The sequence below is a fragment of the Nerophis lumbriciformis genome, linkage group LG26 (assembly GCF_033978685.3).
Source record: "Nerophis lumbriciformis linkage group LG26, RoL_Nlum_v2.1, whole genome shotgun sequence".
NCBI lineage: Eukaryota > Metazoa > Chordata > Actinopteri > Syngnathiformes > Syngnathidae > Nerophis > Nerophis lumbriciformis.
Window position 1 is genome coordinate 28,973,074 of NC_084573.2, and position 18,001 is coordinate 28,991,074.

General features: G+C 41.1%; 1 protein-coding gene across 2 annotated transcripts in view; it reads right to left on the reverse strand.

Moving 5' to 3' along the window:
• slc24a4b (solute carrier family 24 member 4b) overlaps positions 1-18,001 on the reverse strand; it is a 131,875-nt gene that overhangs the window by 86,828 nt on the left and 27,046 nt on the right. For both annotated transcript variants that reach the window (XM_061987056.2, XM_061987055.2), the window contains exon 2: positions 10,762-10,869. In XM_061987056.2, coding sequence (XP_061843040.1) covers positions 10,762-10,869 — 108 coding nt within the window. The remainder of the gene's footprint in view (positions 1-10,761; positions 10,870-18,001) is intronic.

Consider the following 18,001-nt stretch of genomic DNA (forward strand, 5'->3'; position numbering starts at 1 on the left):
GTCAATATACTCCTCCCCTCTTAACCACGCCCCCAACCACGCCCCACCCCACCCCCAACCACGCCCCCACCCCCCACCTCCCGAAATCGGAGGTCTCAAGGTTGGCAAGTATGGTGAATGCGCATATGAAACTGGTGGGGTTCGGTACCTCCAACAAGGTAAAGAACCACTGCTTTAAGGCACGCCCCCAATATTGTTGTCCGGGTGGAAATCGGGAGAAATCCGGGAGAATGGTTGCCCCGGGAGATTTTCGGGAGGGGCACTGAAATTCGGGAGTCTCCCGGGAAAATCGGGAGGGTTGGCAAGTACGCCCTCCGGTGCCACCGGTTGAAAGGCTCCGGGCTCCACCGACACGGGACAAGCAGCCGCTGTGTGCGTTTCTTTACAGAGCGGCATAAAAGCTTTTATTAGGCCTACACTTTGTATCACGACCCCTTTTTAAAGACGTATGTCACATGGTCTTGGAGCACTGAGTGGCTTTCAACGCTTCATCGCCCACAAAGACCATAAAACAAGAACAGAGGCGTGTGTGGGGGGGATTTATGGAGACGTAAAAAGACTTTGTAGGACTGTGCCAGCAAGTGTGAAGAGTTGCAACAATCAGAAAGTCCCCGTCCCCCCCAACGCCACGGTGCGCGGGATTATTCACGAGTCATATGACGGACTCACGCTGACAAAGCTTGAGAGGTTTGAAGGTTTTTAAAAAGAGTTAAGAGGGAAAGAAAAAAAAAAGGCGGAATGTTAAATTCAGTCTGGTGAACTTTTGAAGGACGGGGTGGTAATCTGGCAGGATTAGGTTTCTCTTGAAGGAAACTTCCAGGATTTTAATCCTGGTCATTCATTCAATCAGCCCCTGCGGCTCCACGGCAAGAAAGCAAAAGCAGCAAAAAAAAAAAAAAAAGAGGTTTTGTTTAATAATCGGTTACAACGCCGCTGATATCGCTGGTTCCAGAGGGGGGGAGTCGCCGCATGTTGTGCCCAGAAATGAAGTAATGGCCTGTTTGGCGCCGCGGGGCAGCTGCTGCTGACGACGTTCTAATTGAGGAAATTGCCCTGCGTACACGCCACGCCGCTCAGACAAAACTAAACCGCACGATTGTCGTCGCAGCCCGTTTGGCTAAACAAGTGCACGTTGTGGCCTGGTGGAGGCCGCGGGGGGGATCACCGGGGGTGCGTTGGAAAATAGGACCTTGGGTTTCCTCGAGACAAAGAGGAGAACCGCTCTTTGTCGTCGGGGTCGTTTCGTACGGAGATGGCAGTGCATTGCACGTGGTCCAGTGATGCTGCAATGTGGGCTTCCTGTTATACTGCCTGTTACTTCCTGTTATACTGCCTGTTATATTGCCTGTTATACTGCCTGTTACTTCCTGTTACTTTCTGTTACACTGCCTGTTTCTTTCTGTTATACTGCCTGTTATACTGCCTCTTATATTGCCTGTTATACTGCCTGTTACTTCCTGTTACACTGCCTGTTGCTTCCTGTTATACTGCCTCTTATATTGCCTGTTATACTGCCTCTTATATTGCCTGTTGCTTTCTGTTACACTGCCTGTTGCTTCCTGTTACACTGCCTGTTGCTTCCTGTTACACTGCCTGTTGCTTCCTGTTACAATGCCTGTTGCTTCCTGTTACAATGCCTGTTGCTTCTTGTTATACTGCCTGTTGCTTCCTGTTACAATGCCTGTTGCTTCCTGTTACAATGCCTGTTGCTTCCTGTTACAATGCCTGTTGCTTCCTGTTATACTGCCTGTTGCTTCCTGTTACACTGCCTGTTGCTTCCTGTTACAATGCCTGTTGCTTCCTGTTACAATGCCTGTTGCTTCCTGTTACACTGCCTGTTGCTTCCTGTTACAATACCTGTTGCTTCCTGTTACAATGCCTGTTGCTTCCTGTTATACTGCCTGTTACTTCCTGTTATACTGCCTGTTACTTCCTGTTATACTGCCTGTTACTTTCTGTTACACTGCCTGTTTTTCTGTTATACTGCCTGTTATACTGCCTCTTATATTGCCTGTTATACTGCCTGTTACTTCCTGTTGCACTGCCTGTTGCTTCCTGTTATACTGCCTCTTATATTGCCTGTTATACTGCCTCTTATATTGCCTGTTATACTGCCTGTTACTTCCTGTTGCACTGCCTGTTGCTTCCTGTTATACTGCCTCTTATATTGCCTGTTATACTGCCTCTTATATTGCCTGTTATACTGCCTGTTACTTCCTGTTACACTGCCTGTTGCTTCCTGTTATACTGCCTGTTGCTTCCTGTTATACTGCCTGTTGCTTCCTGTTATATTGCCTGTTACTGTCTGTTGCTTCCTGTTATACTGCCTGTTACTTTCTGTTATACTGCCTGTTATACTGCCTCTTATATTGCCTGTTATACTGCATGTTACTTCCTGTTACACTGCCTGTTGCTTCCTGTTATACTGCCTCTTATATTGCCTGTTATACTGCCTGTTACTTCCTGTTACACTGCCTGTTGCTTCCTGTTATACTGCCTCTTATATTGCCTGTTATACTGCCTGTTACTTCCTGTTACACTGCCTGTTGCTTCCTGTTATACTGCCTGTTGCTTCCTGTTATACTGCCTGTTGCTTCCTGTTGCTTCCTGTTACACTGCCTGTTGCTTCCTGTTACACTGCCTGTTGCTTCCTGTTACACTGCCTGTTGCTTCCTGTTACACTGCCTGTTGCTTCCTGTTACACTGCCTGTTGCTTCCTGTTACACTGCCTGTTGCTTCCTGTTATACTGCCTGTTGCTTCCTGTTATACTGCCTGTTACTTCCTGTTATATTGCCTGTTGCTTCCTGTTATACTGCCTGTTGCTTCCTGTTATACTGCCCGTTGCTTCCTGTTATACTGCCTGTTACTTCCTGTTATATTGCCTGTTACAGCTCATCGCATTGTTGCATGTGGAGGAAGTCTGTCACACGGTCACAACTAGGAAGTAGACATGACCTGGGCAGTTATGTCGCCTCGTGGTCCACATTGAGAGAAGAGAATGTGTCTGGTTTGATAAGTGTAAAAAAATAAATACATTTTAAAAAAATTACACACACACACACACACACACACACACGTATACTTATATGTACACATACATATACACACACGTGTATAAATGTATACATATATGTACACATTCTTATATATGTACACAAACACGTATACACACACACAATCACACATACACATGGGTATGTGTATAAATGTATACATACTGTAAATGTGTACATATACAACATACACACATTTATATATACACGTACACTTATATACATACACACACATACACGCACACACTCACACGTGGATACATTTGTGTAAACACATACATATACACATATAAACATACATATACATACACACACACATATACATGCATGCACACATATATAAACATTCATATACACACACGAGCATGTGTATAAATGTATACATATATGTACACATTCATATACACACACACACACACATTTATATATACACGTACACACACACGCACACACACATACACAAACACATGAGAATGTTTATAATGTATACATACTTTAAAAGTGTACATATACAACATATACACATTTATATATACATATATATTGTATATATATTGTTTTTATTGTTTTTAATATTGTGCAGCACTTTGGAAACATTTTTGTTGTTTAAATTTGCTATATAAATAAAGTGGATTGGATTGTACACATACATACACACATATATATATATACATACATACATACATACACACACGTGGATACACATACATACACATATATAAACATACATATACACACGAGCACGTGTATAAATGTATACATATATGTACACATACACATTCATATACACATTTATATATACACGTACACACATACATATATGTATGAACACACACGTATACACACACAAACACGTGTATAAATGTATACATACTGTAAAAGTCTACATATACATATAAAACACACACATTTTTATATACACGTACACGTATATACAGTACATACACACACGCACACACATATACATACATACATACATGTACACACGTATAAATGTATACATATATGTACACACATATAGACTTACATTTATACATACACGTACACACGGGTATGAGTATAAATGTATACATACTGTAAATGTGTACATATACAACATATACACACATTTATATATACACGTACACACATTTATATATACATGTACACACATACGCGCGCGTACACACACACACACACACATTTTGACTGAATGAATGAGACACTCAATGTACATAAAAATAAAGAATGTGTAATTTACAATTTTAACAATGAATGACAAAACCCTGAACATTAACAAATTAACCTCGCTCATCTTTTCTTTCATCTCTCAGACCACCTCCTCCATCGAAATCTGATACAATCAAACAAAGCGCAACAAAAAACAGCTAAATATGAACGCAAAGGTTAAAAAAAAAAAAAAAAACATCTACAAATTTATATAAAACCACTTTTCTGTAGAACTTCCGGGTGTGTCGCTGACACCTGTATTCCGGGTTGGCCGCGGTGTAAACAAGCCCCGCCCACTCTGCTTGGTGCCTCGTCTCAGCTGCTGTGACGTAAATTACCGTAATGACACATGTATCACTCAAAAGGCGCCGATTCCAACCTTTGAAATACCTTCCATAGCTCAAGACTTACGGTAATTCAAAATTCAAAGCAAAACGTTATTTAAGAATACGGTATTTATTTTGAAACTGTACGCATCTGAATAGAAACCTGAAGATGTGCTGAGCAGCCTGAAATGGCAAACAAATAATTTGTTTATGACTTTATTTAAACGAAAATACTTACAATTAAAAAGTCTACTTTGTGTTAGGCCGCAGATTTAAGCTAAGCCTGCTTTAAGAGTCAGTGGCGCCCCCTTAGGTCATTCATTGCAATAACATGGTTGAAATTGCAGTGCTAATACTTTTTTTTTTTTTTTTTAATCTACCCCTTTTTCATTTTTATATTGTTCTTTTCCTACTCTGTAAGCTATTATTTTTATACAAAACGGTAATAAAACATTCAAATATCCGCGCACGCGACGTCGCAGAAGCTCCGTCGTAAAAATATTGCAAGTTCAGGAAGTATAGTGTAGGTAGTGACAGGCCGCGGCGGTACTCAGATGTAATATGCTTTTCCCCCACTGGTGGCAGTAATGACAATATCAAACAAACAGAAGTCTGGAGCTAAAGTCACAGAAGTTTAAGCGCAAAAAATATGACTAAAGTGATAAAGCCGTTTTTTGTTTTATTTGCATTATTATTTGTAATTTAATTTATTTTTGCACAACATAATTGTGTATAAATGTATTTTTGTTCGTTATGAGTCCCTTCTTATGAAGTATATTTGATTTGTATTTATTTTTCTTTGTAACTAAACACACACTTTCATATCAATTGACAAGGTTGTAAACTACGTAGGTTAAACCTATTTAATACACAAGATTAAAATTTTGAGTAAGATTACTAATTCAGTGTTAATGTTTGAGTGGGACCCAGGCCCCTCTGTAGTGGAAAAGGTTAAGAACCCTTGAAATACGCTAAATTAATGTAAGAAAAAAAGAAAAATGCAAACATGCTTAGTTCATGCTTTTAGCGCATTAGCTAGCACACTCGCCTTTCATGCCGGATGACCCAGGTTCGAGTCCCGGGCAGAAAAGGAATGACAGAACACAGTAGAGGGGGGGAGAAAGAGAGAGAGAGAGAGAGCGAGAGCGAGCGAGAACACGACCGCTACACAAGAACCATTCATAAAAACGGATATAAAATTAATTAAAAAAAACAAAAACAAAATTTGTAGAAAAAAGCAACATTGAGAAAAAATATATTTTACAAGAATTGTGTCGAAATATTTTTTATCTTTTTAAAGAAAAATGTATACTATTTTTCATGATTAAAGTAAAACATTTTGAAAAAAAAAAAAAAAAAAAAAGTCATTAAAGAAAAGTTGCAATATTGTGAGAAAAAGTCATAAACATTTTTAGGAATATTCTGGAGACAAAATGTGTCATATAAATTGAGAAAGAGAAGACGTTTTACAATTTAAGATAAAAAATATGCCATTTTACAGGATTAAAGTCAAATATATTGGAACAAAAACAATTCAGAAAAATGCAATACTGTGAGAAAAAAAAAGTTATTTTACAAGAATTGTGTAGAAAGATTTTAAGAAAAAAAGATTAAAACAATCTTGTAATTTTACAAGAGTAAGGGCAAATATGAACAAAGTAAAAAAAATTAAAAAAATAAAAAAAAATAAAAAAGAAGTTAGTTATATTGTGGGGGGAAAAAGTTGTCATTGTACAAGAATTATGTCGGAAAATTTTGAGGGAAAAAAAGTAAAAATTTAACAAGAAAAATTAGTGCCATTTTTCTGAATTAAAGTCCATCCATCCATCCATCTTCTTCCGCTTATCCGAGGTCGGGTCGCGGGGGCAGCAGCTTAAGCAGGGAAGCCCAGACTTCCCTCTCCCCAGCCACTTCGTCCAGCTCCTCCCGGGGGATCCCGAGGCGTTCCCAGGCCAGCCGGGAGAGATAGTCTTCCCAGCGTGTCCTGGGTCTTCCCCGTGGCCTCCTACCGGTCGGACGTGCCCGAAACACCTTCCTAGGGAGGCGTTCGGGTGGCATCCTGACCAGATGCCCGAACCACCTCATCTGGCTCCTCTCGATGTGGAGGAGCAGCGGCTTTACTTTGAGCTCCCCCCGAATGACAGAGCTTCTCACCCTATCTCTAAGGGAGAGCCCCGCCACTCGGTGGAGGAAACTCATTTCGGCCACTTGTACCCGTGATCTTGTCCTTTCGGTCATGACCCAAAGCTCATGACCATAGGTGAGGATGGGAACGTAGATCGACCGGTAAATCGAGAGCTTTGCCTTCCGGCTCAGCTTCTTCACCACAACGGATCGATACAGCGTCCGCATTACTGAAGATGCCGCACCGATCCGCCTGTCGATCTCACGATCCACTCTTCCCCCACTCGTGAACAAGACTCCGAGGTACTTGAACTCCTCCACTTGGGGCAAGATCTCCTCCCCAACCCGGAGATGGCACTCCACCCTTTTTCGGGAGAGAACCATGGACTCGGACTTGGAGGTGCTGATTCCCATCCCAGTCGCTTCACACTCGGCTGCGAACCGATCCAGCGAGAGCTGAAGATCTTGGCCAGAGGAAGCCATCAGGACCACATCATCTGCAAATAGCAGAGACCTAATCCTGCAGCCACCAAACCAGATCCCCTCAACGCCCTGACTGCGTCTAGAAATTCTGTCCATAAAGGTTATGAACAGAATCGGTGACAAAGGGCAGCCTTGGCGGAGTCCAACCCTCACTGGAAACGTGTCCGACTTACTGCCGGCAAAGCGGACCAAGCTCTGGCACTGATTATACAGGGAGCGAACTGCCACAATAAGACAGTCCGTTACCCCATACTCTCTGAGCACTCCCCACAGGACTTCCCGGGGTACACGGTCGAATGCCTTCTCCAAGTCCACAAAGCACATGTAGACTGGTTGGGCAAACTCCCATCCACCCTCAAGGACCCTGCCGAGAGTATAGAGCTGGTCCACAGTTCCACGACCAGGACGAAAACCACACTGTTCCTCCTGAATCCGAGGTTCGACTATCCTCCTCTCCAGTACACCTGAATAGACCTTACCGGGAAGGCTGAGGAGTGTGATCCCACAATAGTTGGAACACACCCTCCGGTTCCCCTTCTTAAAGAGAGGAACCACCACCACGGTCTGCCAATCCAGAGGTACCGCCCCCGATGTCCACGCGATGTTGCAGAGTCTTGTCAACCAAGACAGCCCCACAACATCAAGAGCCTTAAGGAACTCCGGGCGGATCTCATCCACCCCCGGGGAATTGCCACTGAGGAGCTTTTTAACAACCTCGGCAACCTCAGCCCCAGAAATAGGAGAGCCCACCACAGATTCCCCAGGCCCTGCTTCCTCATAGGAAGACGTGCTGGTAGGATTGAGGAGGTCTTCGAAGTATTCCCTCCACTGATCCACAACATCCGCAGTCGAGGTTAGCAGAGCACCATCCCCACCATACACGGTGTTGATAGTGCACTGCTTTCCCTTCCTGAGGCGGCGGATGGTGGTCCAGAATTGCTTCGAAGCCGTCCGGAAGTCTTTTTCCATGGCCTCCCCGAACTCCTCCCATGTCCGAGTTTTTGCCTCCGCGACCGCTGAAGCCGCACGCCGCTTGGCCTGTCGGTACCTGTCTGCTGCCTCAGGAGTCCCATGAGCCAAAAGAACCCGATAGGACTCCTTCTTCAGCCTGACGGCATCCCTCACCGCCGGCGTCCACCAACGGGTTCTAGGATTACCGCCACGACAGGCACCAACTACCTTGCGGCCACAGCTCCAATCGGCCGCCTCGACAACAGAGGTACGGAACATGGTCCACTCGGACTCAATGTCCAGCACCTCCCTCGTGACATGTTCAAAGTTCTTCCGGAGGTGGGAATTGAAACTCTCTCTGACAGGAGACTCTGCCAGACGTTCCCAGCAAACCCTCACAATGCGTTTGGGCCTGCCAGGTCTGTCCGGCATCGTCCCCCACCATCGCAGCCAACTCACCACCAGGTGGTGATCGGTAGAAAGCTCCGCCCCTCTCTTCACCCGAGTGTCCAAAACATGAGACCGCAAATCCGATGACACAACTACAAAGTCGATCATGGAACTGCGGCCTAGGGTGTCCTGGTGCCAAGTGCACATATGGACACCCTTATGTTTGAACATGGTGTTTGTTATCGACAATCTGTGACAAGCACAAAAGTCCAATAACAGAACACCACTCGCGTTCAGATCCGGGCGGCCATTCTTCCCAATCACGCCTCTCCAGGTTTCACTGTCGTTGCCAACATGAGCGTTGAAGTCCCCCAGTAGAACGAGGGAATCACCCGGGGGAGCACTCTCCAGTACTGCCTCGAGTGAATCCAAAAAGGGTGGGTACTCTGAGCTGCCGTTTGGCGCGTAAACGCAAACAACAGTCAGGACCCGTCCCCCCACCCGAAGGCGGAGGGAAGCTACCCTCTCGTCCACCGGGTTGAACTCCAACGTGCAGGCTTTGAGCCGAGGGGCAACAAGAATTGCCACCCCAGCCCGTCGCCTCTCACTGCCGGCAACGCCAGAGTGGAAGAGAGTCCAGCCCCTCTCAAGAGAAGTGGTTCCAGAGCCCTTGCTGTGCGTCGAAGTGAGTCCGACTATATCTAGCCGGAACTTCTCCACCTCACGCACTAGCTCAGGCTCCTTCCCCCCCAGCGAAGTGACGTTCCACGTCCCAAGAGCCAGCTTATGTAGCCGAGGATCGGACCGCCAAGTGCCCTGCCCTCGGCTGCCGCCCAGCTCACACTGCACCTGACCTCTATGGCCCCTGCTATGGGTGGTGAGCCCATTGGAGGGGGGACCCTCCAATTCATATATTCGAATTAAAGTCGAATATATGAAAGTCTTTTTTGTAGAAAAATGCAATATGAGGAAAAAAGTTATTTTACAAGAATTGTGTAGAAATATTTTAAGGAAAAAAAAGTATTTTAAGAACAAAAAAAAGCATGCATGATTAAAGTCAAACATTGTGTAATTTTTTTTAATTTATTTTTTTTATTAAAGTTGCAATATTGTCAGAAAAAGTTGTAATACAACAATGTTTAGGAATATTTTGAGAAACAAAAAAATTAAGACAAAATTATGTAATTTTACAAGATTAAATTCTAATTTATTATGAAAAAAGTATTTTTTAGAAAAAAGTTAATATTGTGAGAGAAGTTGTTAGAACAAGAAATATGTTAGAATATTTTAAGAAAATTTATAAAAAATTTACAAGAAATAAATATGCCACTTTACAGGATTAAAGTCATATACATACATACATACATATATATATATATATATATATATATATATATATATATATATATATATAAAAATAAAACGTCAATGTGAGAAAGAAGTTGTCATTGTACAATAAATCTTACAAAATCAAAGTCAAATTGTATTAATTTTTTAAAAATATGTTTTTAGAAAAACAATACTAATTAAAAAGTTATTTTACAAGAATTGTGTAGAAATATTTTAGGAAAAAAGATTGAGAAAAAATCATGTAATTTACAAGAATAAAGTTAAAAATATTATGGAAAAGTATTTTTTACAAAAAGTTGCATTCAACAGTTATTCACTGTTGGCCTATTTTGAGAAAAAGGTTTACATTTTACAGAAACAAAAACATGATCAAATAAAAAAAAAAGGTTAAACTAAAAAGCCAATGGCAGTTATTAAAAAGGCACTTAAAGAGTATTTCTAATCAGATCAGGGATATTTACAGCAGATATTATCTACAGCCCAAGACAAAACTCAGTCTGTCTATTCAAGCATACACTTCCTCCTGATCCGAGACTTTCAGTGGTCCACCACATTCCGATGTGATGGCTAATTGTGGGTCGTTGAGTGGTAAATTTTAAACCAACGGCCTTTTGGCTGCCCTCTGGGTATCGCAGGGGGAGTAAGAAAACCCTGGTAGTTCTAGGGAATATTTTTGAAAAGCGACTTTAAAAGTTCCCTTGTTTGAGATGTCAAAGAGTTTGCTTATAGGTCTGTTCTAAAAGTATATCCACAAATAAAGATAATTCAAGATTTTGGAACAAATTGTAGCAATAATGCCAGCGAGTCCTTATTTCCAAGGCTCTCATTGATTCTTTTCCCTGCTCGAGAGGACAAGGGTACTTCAGCCTCATACCTGGTTCCGAACAGTTCTTGGGTTCGGTGTCATTTTCGGCCGCTGAGGCCATTAGCCGCCTGCCCCAGCGCTCCACGTCGGGACGGTCCTCCACGATCATGCCGTAGCCTGCAAGGCAGAGACAAAAACAGCATTTGCTTATGAGACGTCGAAAATTAAGCTGCTGTGCACTTTATTTCATACGATATGTCAAAAATGTATTTACAATAAATTACACAAATATTACTGTATTGGTGGGAAATAATCTGAAATGTTCATTATAAATTTTATTTGTTGTTGTGTTTTCTAACGCAAACATTCTATAAGGTCGTGACATATTTCCATGCTTTGTCAGTGACGTTACTTTCTTGAATTTTTTGTGTAAGATTTTAACTTTATAGGGGGAAAAAAACACAATTAGGATGAAATTTCATAATTTTCCACAAAACCTTATTTTCTAGAGTTGTAAAAAAATAGATTTTCAAACTAATCGTGATTCTTAATCAAATGTTTTTTTTTAAATCAGGGTTTTTGTTTATTTTATTTTTTTAATCTATTCTGTCCAGCCACTAAGACAAATCTTATTGTTGATGTAGATGATCATATCTGCTCTACAGATTTACTTTAGATAAGAGAAGTGTTGGATATTTCTCTTGTTGCCTTATTTGTAGAGATGTCCGATATTATCGGCCGATAAATGCGTTAAAATGTAATATCGGAAATGATCGGTATCATTTTTTTTATTATCGGTATCTTTTTTTTTTTTTTTTAATTAAATCAACATAAAAAACACAAGATACACTTACAATTAGTGCACCAACCCAAAAAACCTCCCTCCCCCATTTACACTCATTCACACAAAAGGGTTGTTTCTTTCTGTTATTAATATTCTGGTTCCTACATTATATATCAATATATATCAATACAGTCTGCAAGGGATACAGTCCGTAAGCACACATGATTGTGCGTGCTGCTGGTCCACTAATAGTACTAACCTTTAACAGTTAATTTTACTCATTTTCATTAATTACTAGTTTCTATGTAACTGTTTTTATATAGTTTTACTTTCTTTTTTATTCAAGAAATTGTTTTTAATTCATTTATCTTATTGTATTAATTAAAAAAAAAAAAAAAAACTTATCTTCACCATACCTGGTTGTCCAAATTAGGCATAATAATGTGTTAATTCCACAACTGTATATATTGGTTGATATCGGTATCGGTAATTAAAGAGTTGGACAATATCGGAATATCGGATATCGGCAAAAAGCCATTATCGGACATCCCTACTTATTTGTATTTGACTTTATTAAATGTTTGGGTAGGATTTTATTCAACAAAACCAGTTTTATTTTAACCAATATAAAAATTGATCAGCGCTGTTTATTTTATGGGGGAATGTAGTTAATCATAGAACTGGCACCCAATGTTATTTTAAAAAGTATTGATTTTGAATGGAGAATATTTACCCACAAGAATCGAATCAAATCCATTATTTTCCATAGGTCTTAAAAAAATATCAATAATCACCTTATTGACAGATATAAAACACTATATCGTGATAGTTTTCAGCCATATCACCCAGTTCCACTTTCATATGCAATCATTTTTATTACAAAACTGCAGAGACTTCTTTTTGATGAAGCAAAAACGTGTACATTTGTGAGACTTTTTTTTTTTTATATTGAATCCTGATTAATCGATTCAGTACCTTGTGAATCGAAATCGATTTGATAAAACCGGCCACGATGCCCACCCATTCCTGGTAAATCATTTGTGCAATGCAGTCTGCTGAAAACTATGGAAAGCGCCACTCCACGTGTGGTCAAAGTTGGAACTGCCCCAAAACACATTTTGAAATATTCAACACTCAACTGCTGGTGGCTGAAGTGGGTAGTGCACTCCCTTAAATTTGTCACGTTTCATGTGTCAGGTTAAATGTAGTGTGAAATGGGGTTTTTTAATTGATTTTTAGGTCATTCAGAGTTATGTTAACTATCAAATGGAGTCCTGCTATTTATTTTTCGTTGATCCATTACTTTTTAATCTGTGATTAATCTGATTAAATGTCTTCATCATTTGAGAGTGCCAGTAAAAACAAAGTCATACCAGAAACACACTTTTTTTTTTTTGTGCAAGTGACAGCAGGGGGTAATGACTGTTGCACAACAGCATGCAAGATGGCCGTTGCCTGACTTTTGGTTGTCAGGTGACTCGAAAGGCTTGTTAACTTCGCTCATGTGACCTCGCTATAATCCTATCTTTGACCATGTGAAGGACTCTGTCATGGCCAAAGTTCCCGTCCATGTGGAAAAAAGACTTTAAACACAACAGTTACAGCAAAAAACAATTATACTACTTTTACTTAGCTGATTTTTGGTCTTTTTTTAAAGCATATTCTATATATGTTGGTATGTTGAATTGAGTCTGCATTAGTTTTGGCCTCATTCCTGTGAGAATCCTGCGTGTGACTTAAGCCTTAAGGAGTGGGGGTGGGTTAATTAATCCCGGACAAGCTGCAGTGTGCTCAAACAACCACCAGGTAGCATCTGTGAGCACATAATACTGTATCATCTCTCACTCTGACTTATCAGGTCTTCACATGGAGGAAACGCCATAGTCGTGCATTCTTCACGTATGTTGTACTTGTATTTGTCCTATTTCCTAATATTATCAATAAATATGTCCACCTAGCTGGAATTCAGTTTCCGGTTTAAGGGTTAACAATGCTAACAACACGGCGGCTAAGGTAAAAACCCAAAGTGTACACATGGAAAAATATTAGCCGCTTTAAACATGACTATGGATACAGAAAGAATACTTCAAAATATATGCATTCTCAACACGGCGGCTAATCTTGGCGCCATCTTCACCGCCATAATCAAGATAAGTTAAAGTTAAAGTACCAATGATTGTCACACACACACACACACACACACACACACACACACTAGGTGTAGTGAAATGTGTCCTCTGCATTTGATCCATCCCCTTGTTCACCCCCTGGGAGGTGAGGGGAGCAGTGAGCAGCAGCGGTGCCGCGCCCGGGAATCATTTTTGGAGATTCAACCCCAAATTCCAACCCTTGATGCTGAATGCCAAGCAGGGAGGTAATGGGTCCCATTTTTATAGTCTTTGGTATGACTCGACTGGAGTTTGAACTCACAACCTACCGAGCTCAGGGCGAATATTACTTATATTCAACGGATCTCAGTACGTTAAAAAAAATTGTTATTCAGAAGGTCATAAACAGTTTTGTTATGCTTGAACTCTGAAAATACTCAATTTATTAATAATTTTGGTTAGGCAAAGAACCGATTAACCGCCATGAACATGGGTGTGCCAGTGGAACTGAGCATATAGCAAGTTCAGGGTTCGTACACCTTTTCCATGGCCAATTTCAAGGACTTTTTAAGGAATTTCAAGATAAATTTTCCAGTTTTTCCAGTACCCTTCAAAAGGCGAAAACCAGTGTGAATCAATCCATAGCCTTGTTATTTGAGGTCACCAGTGACGTGCGGTCACTAGAGGCAGGTGAGGCCCCGCCTCACCTGCAATCATGGAAAGAAAAAAAATGTAAAAAGAAAAGAAAAAATTTAAATTGTTATATGTATCCAGTGATTATACTATAAAGTTATTTTCCATTTAACTTCACCAGTTTTAGATTCTTTTTATTCAAAATTGCTGAATTTTCACATTTGCCGTTCAAATACTGAGAAGAGACCTTGCGGTGATCAGCAGCCAGTTGAGGCACGTCACTCAGTTGTGCCTCACCATGGATTGCGGACTCGGCTAACTGTTGGTCTGCTGTGCAGTGAGACTGTATTGCTATATTAATTATATTATACATTTCCATAGTTTAGTTAGCTGAGGTATATAATGTACAGTGTATTTTGTCAACAACTGTATGTGTGTAACGTATTTCTTGTGCTGAGCGATCATAAAACTGCTGCGAAGACGCACTGTGTGAGGCTCGCGTAGTCCCGCCACCTGGTGCCGGTTAATGCACCTCCACCGCAGAGTGCACCCCCCGACGGGAGCGCCACACCAACCAAAGCCCACACCCAAACCCTCCACGTGCAAGACCGAATCCACCCAAAAAAAGTCACTTAACAAGAAGCCAAAAGTGCAAAAACAACATTGCTCGCGCTGGAGGAGCCGTGAACGACTGCAGGGACACAACATTAGGTACACCTGCAGACTGCAGCACGGATTTCATATTTCATTCATTCACAACTCCTCCAACACGAACACCACTGTTCCCGCACTTATAAGTAAAGGTAAGACCATAATAATGTTTTTTTTAATTAAATGTGCTTTTTTGTGTGCTACAGTTTGTATGTGTAAAGTTAAAGTTTAGTTAAAGTACTAATGATTGTCACACACACACTAGGTGTGGTGAAATGTGTCCTCTGCATTTGACCCATCCCCTTACTCACCCCCTGGGACGTGAGGGGAGCAGTGAGCAGCAGCGGCGCCGCGCCCGGGAATAATTGTTGGTGATTTAACCCCCAATTCCAATCCTTGATGCTGAGTGCCAAGCAGGGAAGAATGCTGGTATGAGCTTTTAAACATAACCCGTTAACTGCTGCCAATCAAATGGTGAATAAGATACTCTTTAGGGTTCATATGTTTGTAAATCTGACTGTGATGAAGTCAGTGCCTCACCAGCCATCAACCTCACCGCACGTCACTGGAGGTCACCAAATGCTGTCTGTAGGAAAAATAGGGAAAATCTGCTAAAACCTAAGCCTAACATTGAACCAGCAGTTATTAACTGAACGGGGCATAGAAAATGAAGCAGTGTGACTATTCAATGTCATTGGGGTTTGCAAACGTGTCTGCATTTGTGTTTTTTATCAAATTTCTTGTTCTTTTTCTTACTTACAGCACTCAATGACATCGAACAGCACGGATTGATTCACACCGTATTTGTGCTTGTAAACTGCATAATGTAATATAAATACACGCACCCTCAAAATGTCAATTTCACTCATTTATTAACAAAACTGTTCCACATGAATACAAGGATAATGCATTAAAAGGACAATATTTTGTTTGTTTCACAACACCTCAGTCACCTTTCATTAAGCATATCTAGCCTTATAACTGTGGTTATGAAAACAAAATAACAAAAGGACTAAAGTTAACTTTGTTTGCTTTCACTGAGCCAGTTAAGTAGACAACGGAAATAATAGAGCAAGAAATGCATACAACCATGTTGTGTAAAAACTACATAATCATTCATATTAACTCAGCTCTAAGTTGTGAAAAAGGTTACAAATTATACATTACATGACCTTCACACTACAAACAAGTCCAATAATCATACTTGCCAACCTTGAGACCTCCGATTTCGGGAGGTGGGGGCGTGGTTAAGATATATATATATATATATATATATATATATATATATATATATATATATATATATATAAATAAAAGAAATACTTGAATTTCAGTGTTCATTTATTTACACATATACACACACAACACTCATCTACTCATTGTTGAGTTAAGGGTTGAATTGTCCATCCTTGTTCTATTCTCTGTCACTATTTCAGAACACACACATTATACAAATATACATTATAAAATCAATAAGAAAACGGGAGCTCTAATTTGGGAGTCTGAATTAGGATCAGAAGTTCCTATATAAACATTGCGCACTCACGTCGCCTTTTTGTATTGATTACTGCAGCTGTGCACTGGATTCATTCACAAATACAAACTGCAACTCACAAACACTTTAGAGTTAGGCTCCACCATCAGAATGTGTACTTAAACTTATAAAGATCACATGGATATTATTCAGTGAGTTGATTCACCAAAACTAACCTGTTATACAGGAGGAAAAAGCACACAGGACGTTTCAATTGTTCACAGACTGGTCTCGCTCATCAGAATGACAAGACACTTCCGGTCTGCAGGTGATAGCATTCAATTGGGAAGAAACGCCTTACTGCCCCCTACTGACCAATGTGAATACTGATAAATGTGTAATGACAGCTCCAAAAACGAATTCAAACCAGAAAATAAAATAAATAAATCAACACAAAAATGTGACACATTATGGGTGGGTCACATATGCAAGTACAGTAGATGGCAGTATTGTCCTGTTTAAAAGTGTCACAACATTGCTGTTTACGGCAGACAAACTGCTTTACGGGGGACGAAAACTTGACTGCTGTTGTTGTGTGTTGTTACCGCGCTGGGAGGACGTTAATGAAACTGCCTAACAATAAACACACATAAGAAACCAATAACTCAACCTCGATCATTAGCTGTTTATATGGTGGGAAAGCGGACGTGAGAACAGGCTGTCAACACGTCACTCAGGTCCGCATGGAGCTGGAGGGGGCGTGGCCTCCAGCTCCGCCTGAATTTCGGGAGATTTTCGGGAGAAAATTTGTCCCGGGAGGTTTTCGGGAGAGGCGCTGAATTTCGGGAGTCTCCCGGAAAATCCGGGAGGGTTGGCAAGTATGCCAATAATAGACTAATAATTTCCATCCAATGTTCATTAAAACGACAACCTCCCGGCATGATGGAGCGATGCACCGCTATCCTCTTGGGGGCGACACAGAGCCGTATATATGGCTGTGGCATGACAACAACCTAATACAGACCTGGGCATTCTGCGGCCCGCGGGCCACATCCGGCCCTTTGTGCGTCCCGCGTGAGGCCAATCATAAATTACAAAATACATTTTAAAAAGTATCTATGTCGAGTGTGCAATACAACAGTGCTGCTTTTGTTTTGAAAAGCGTTATTTGTGGGCGTATGTCCGTGTGTAAGCTGTGAGTGAAGGTGCACAGCGACAAGTGATGCACGGTTACCCCCGAGACGCTAAAAAGAGAAAAGTTGATGACAAATGCCGTGTTTTCAACAAGACATGGACTGCCAAGTATTTCTTTACAGAAATTAAAAGGTAAAGCCGTGTGCTTAATTTGTGGTACACAGGTTGCTGTGTTTAAAGAATATAATTTGAATCGCCACTACACGACGAAGCACGAGGAAAAATACCTGGAATCTGTCTGATGAAGCGCGCGCAAGGGAGGCTGATGCGTTGATGGTAAAACTGCAAACCCAACAAGGACTTTTGAGCAAATTTCACACCCCCAGATATGTAGCAGTCAGGACAAGTTTCGTCATTTCTCACAAAATCGCCAGAAAAAGTAAGGCGTTTTCTGACGGAGAGTTTATTAAGGAGCGGTTATTGGACTCTGTTGCGCTGATATACCCGGAGAAGAGGGGCGCATTT